The 4,639-nt window shown below is 31.5% G+C and overlaps 1 protein-coding gene across 1 annotated transcript; it reads right to left on the minus strand.

Moving 5' to 3' along the window:
- Positions 1-1,229: 1,229 nt before the first annotated feature.
- LOC127148087 (polygalacturonase-like) lies at positions 1,230-3,950 on the minus strand. Its single transcript, XM_051080915.1, has 4 exons — positions 3,034-3,950; positions 2,648-2,937; positions 2,220-2,448; positions 1,230-1,607 (listed from the first exon to the last, which is right to left on the minus strand). The coding sequence occupies exons 1-4, from the start codon at positions 3,547-3,549 to the stop codon at positions 1,386-1,388; spliced, it is 1,257 nt and encodes a 418-aa protein (XP_050936872.1). The 5' UTR covers positions 3,550-3,950; the 3' UTR covers positions 1,230-1,385.
- Between the last annotated feature and the right edge of the window lie 689 nt (positions 3,951-4,639).

A 4,639-nucleotide genomic window follows, 5' to 3' on the forward strand; every position in this document is an offset into this window, starting at 1 on the left:
TTCAAATAATGGAAGAATAAGGGATAAAGTAAGACATTATTTCAAATATTTATTAAGATCTAAAATATGGTCACGGTTTTCTAAAAGGATACAGTGGAGTGCTAAGGCCTCCATAGGAATGACTCCCTAATTTAATTATAGTTTTTGTTTTTCATTAGATCTTTTTCTTTATTTTTGTATCCAATCACAATGTACAAAGTCATTATCTTATTTTCTTTTTTTAAAATCATTCAACTTCTAGGATGTCCTTCAGATGTGCAAAATGCTATATGCTTTTTCATATTATATAATTACTAACACAATTTTCGTCTATATTGGTTAAAATCATAAGCTTCCAAGATCTGATTCAAAATGATATATTTTGAACCCTTACAAGCTTGTGGGCCAGTGGGAACAAAATAAAAATTGGATTCATTGGTAACATGGGGTTGATTTTATTAATCAAACAATAAACAGAAATAAATAGTGCAAAAGTAAAATGCAAGGAATTAAAACGAGTGAGGGTAGGCAGTGTTGGAAGATTCGTTCAAAGAAAATAGACTCAAGGATAAGAATTAACGAGGTTGATTATTATCATTAGCAGAGGATAATTCACAAGTTTAGTAAGTTGTAATTGATATTTTTTGTCGTTCTTGTATAGAGAGCATGTGTACAATTGGTATAGTTGTGTATTTCGTGATTGCTTTGTATGTTGTTTGATGGTCATTTAAATGTGGGCTAACTTACTCGTACATATTTGTATGCTCACCCCATTAGATTTTTTATGTGTTGAAATGAGCAATGCTACATTAGTGATGCTAAAACAGGGACTTGGAGAAAAGATTGATTATTTTTTATTGTTGTGAAGATTTTGAGTTGAATCTACAAGTATTGTTGCTTATACTTCCCGTCTTGAATAATTTATCTACGTTAAAATAGTTCAACTCGCTTTTTGCGTACTATTGTTGTTTTTAATTGATTAATTTTCTATTAGATTCCCCGTTAGATTGATCCTAATAAAGCTATCAAAAATTCAAGTAACTTTGTGAAAGTGATATAGTAACGGTTCAAGCAAACAAGCGTACTTAATCGAGCTTTTAGATTTACTAAATTTGATAAAAAATTCATTAGTTCCTCAAACTAACGAAGGCTCAAAATTAGAATTTATCGAAATAATTAAATGAAGCGTAGTATAATTTAGACATTTAAAAGTATATAAAACATGAGAAGGTAATGATAAGATACATAAGTGACATAGACCTCATATATTATTTTAAAGCTTATTTTGGTCAAAATGAATATAGTGAGGAATTGATTCTAACACCTTACATCTTTCCAATTCTAGATATGAAATTACATTCAATGCCCAATACTGATATTGTTGAACCTAAAGTGAATTACATTTGCTATACTAAGCAATTAGAAGGTTGAACTAGACCCAAGGTAGTTCCTGTTGCATATTCACACGATGCTTGGGCAATTTGATCCTTGAATATCAACTTTACATCTTTCAATCTTATTTCGTTGCATGGCCTTGCAGGGCTACACTCAAAGTTTATACCTACTTCAGTAGCTGACGTTCCATGGATGTCTTCATATCTTACATTACTAATCTTTACTCCAGAAGCCTAATATATTCATATTATATGTATATATATTACTGTTACAACAGTTTGAAATAATAACGATGGAAAAGAAAGAAAGAAAATGAAATCTCCAAAAAAACTTTGAAGCAAATTATAGTAAACAACTAATTTTGAAGTTATGTAGTAAAAGTAATTACTATTACATGAGGTGGAATTGTTTTTAATATCTTGAAATAATCTTGAATGGAAACTTTGAAGCATAAAATAAAGTTGAGTTACAATTCAGTTTTTGAAAACTTTTATAACGTATAATAAAGTCCATAAACATCTAAATTTAAAGACGAGTAGTTAATTACATTTATAATTTTGTACAATTATATATTATATTTCTTAACACGTGATTTTTTTTTAAAAATTAACACCATACATTCATACATATATATAATATATATAAGTAATACTTGGATCCGATATGTTTATGCACTATCATGTATGTTACCTCTAACATAAACAAAATATTTAAATAAGAAAAATAAAAAATTTTCACCAAAAAATTATGATTTAAGAATTTGATAAAGAATTAAAGAATGCATTAAATTTCTTTTGATATATGGTTTGAACATTTATGATCGGAATGAATGAGGAAATGGTTACCTGACCGGGGCAGCCTTGGTTATGTGGGCAGTAATTTTGATCAATGATGAGAGGGTTGTTGACATTGTCAAAAACAATGTGTTGAAAAAGAATGTTCTTTGCAAACCCATTGCTGGGCCTTCCCCAAGATTTAATCCTCACTCCATTCATTGTTCCGTTGAAATGAGCTGTTTTTAATGTCACATTTTCCACTCCAGCCTCTTCCCACCATTTCCCCAAACTCCCAATGCTACAACACAAATTTCACATTCCCACTCACTTTGTCATTGTAAGTGCAAAGATAACATTAACACCCGTAAAATGTTATTTACAATTTAATTAAAATTTGTAAGAATACCTCTTAAAAATCAAGTATAAAGGATTATTATGAGAGACACTCATTTGATTTTTTTTTTTTTTTTTTTTTGTCATTTATCCCTATAGCTTACCTGATTCCATGTCCAGGTCCACATGCAAGTCTTTCCATCCATAAATGGGAAGTCCCAGGGCCAATTGAGATGCAGTCGTCCCCGGTGCGAATGTTTGAATTGAGAATGGTAACATTTGATGATCTCTCCACATGAATGCCATCAGTGTTGGGGCTATTGCTGGCAGCTAAGACTTTCACTCCTTGAATCTTCACGTCTTGACAGTCATACACAACAATGTGATACATTTGGCTGTTAACTGAAGATAATCCATTGATCAATATATTCTGTGAATCTGAAACTTCCAACGTCTGGAAATTAGAAAACAAACAAAACAACATTGATTATTATTAATGATAGATAAAACCCTAAAAAGGAATATTCAAATTTTATTTAAATTTGCATACTGTTGCGCCAAGAGAGCAAGTGTTGATCCCTGAGTTTTTGCAAGCCCACAAGGTAGTTCCTTGGCCATCAAGAATGCCACCATAAATGGAAAGTGCATTTATACGTGAGAAAGAAATCCAGGTTCTTGATTTGGCCAGAACCTTAAAATTCGAAGAAGCCACAAGTGTGCCGTTGATGAGAAAGGTGATAGAATTATAGTTACAAGGTCCAATAAAGTTACCACTTTGAACGTAGAATCTTCCTTTGGGCACATAAACGGTAGACGCAACTGTAGAGGAGCATGCACGAGCCCATGCAGACTGCAACGCATGAGAGGCATCGGTCTTACCATCCGGCTTGGCTCCAAGATTGACGATATCAAACGTCAATCCACCAGCAGCAGCAGTCAAGGCGTGCTTCTTTAACAGAAGAGCAAGGAAAATTATAACAACAACCATCATTTCAAATCTTAAAAATCTACAAAGGGATAGTCTTTTGCCAAAGTATGGGAAAAATAAAAAGGGCTGTGAAGGCATATTTATAAACTCATAATAAGACAAAATACTTGCATGTTGGCCAATTTACAACTATTTTCTCGGTCCCAACTTAGTTTATAAATATGCCTTCATAAAAAATTTGTAGGAAAACATAAAAAATAAATCTTTAGGTGCAGCCCAACTAATATACATAGAAGGATCATAGAAGGATAAAGGTAATGAGTAATATTTTTAATGTTAATAATCAAGTCCATTACAAAATTTTAAAATAAAGCAAATTCTATCAATGAGGTAGTTTACCGGTCAGTAGACTACTGCCAGTGATATAGTATGTCGATGATTGACTATGAAAGTTTGGATATCTCAATTTTGCTATTATTTTGCAAAGGATGTAGCCTAGCCTAGGCTATAAATACCTTTGTGTAGTCCACGAGTTATCTAATTAGTAACTGTTATTTTAAGAACTTTTTACATTTTACAAAAAAAAAAAGTTAGATTATTAATTTATTACCATGTGATAAACGAATGGGATATAGGCACAAATAGGTAGAGCCATGACTACACCGAATTATTGTGCTATATTTGTCAATAATTTTGGTTTGCTTGCGTTTCTTAAATAAATGTGTGCATTTTCCTTTAAACTAACCAGGCAACAAAAATAACATTTAAAAATATATAAAGGAATAGTTTGCTGCATGACAAACTATTATAGGATAATTTGGAGGATGCAAAACATATGAGAATTTATTTAATACTACAGAGTAAGGGAGAATTTTCCATACTACCTAATTTTCATCGTACACTACAAATATGATAGCAGTAACATTTAAGAATAATGTGTGGTTCATAAAAGAAATTGACATGACGTGTTAGGTTATAAATGTGCGTTCGATCACCAAGTGTATATATCTTGAATAATAGTGGTGTAAGTGTTTTTTTCATGAAATTAGTTAGGAAGTTGAGTTTAAAAGTGGTTAGACATTGACCAAAATATGGCTCACTTAAGATAGAAGAGGTAAATATGAAGTGACGTTGGGAAATGTAATTGATATATGAGGAGGAGGAGGAGTGTTGGACAATGATGGGAAGTATAATTGTCCAAGGAAATGAATTACCAAATAGAAAAACT

The sequence above is a fragment of the Cucumis melo genome, chromosome 2, assembly GCF_025177605.1.
Source record: "Cucumis melo cultivar AY chromosome 2, USDA_Cmelo_AY_1.0, whole genome shotgun sequence".
NCBI lineage: Eukaryota > Viridiplantae > Streptophyta > Magnoliopsida > Cucurbitales > Cucurbitaceae > Cucumis > Cucumis melo.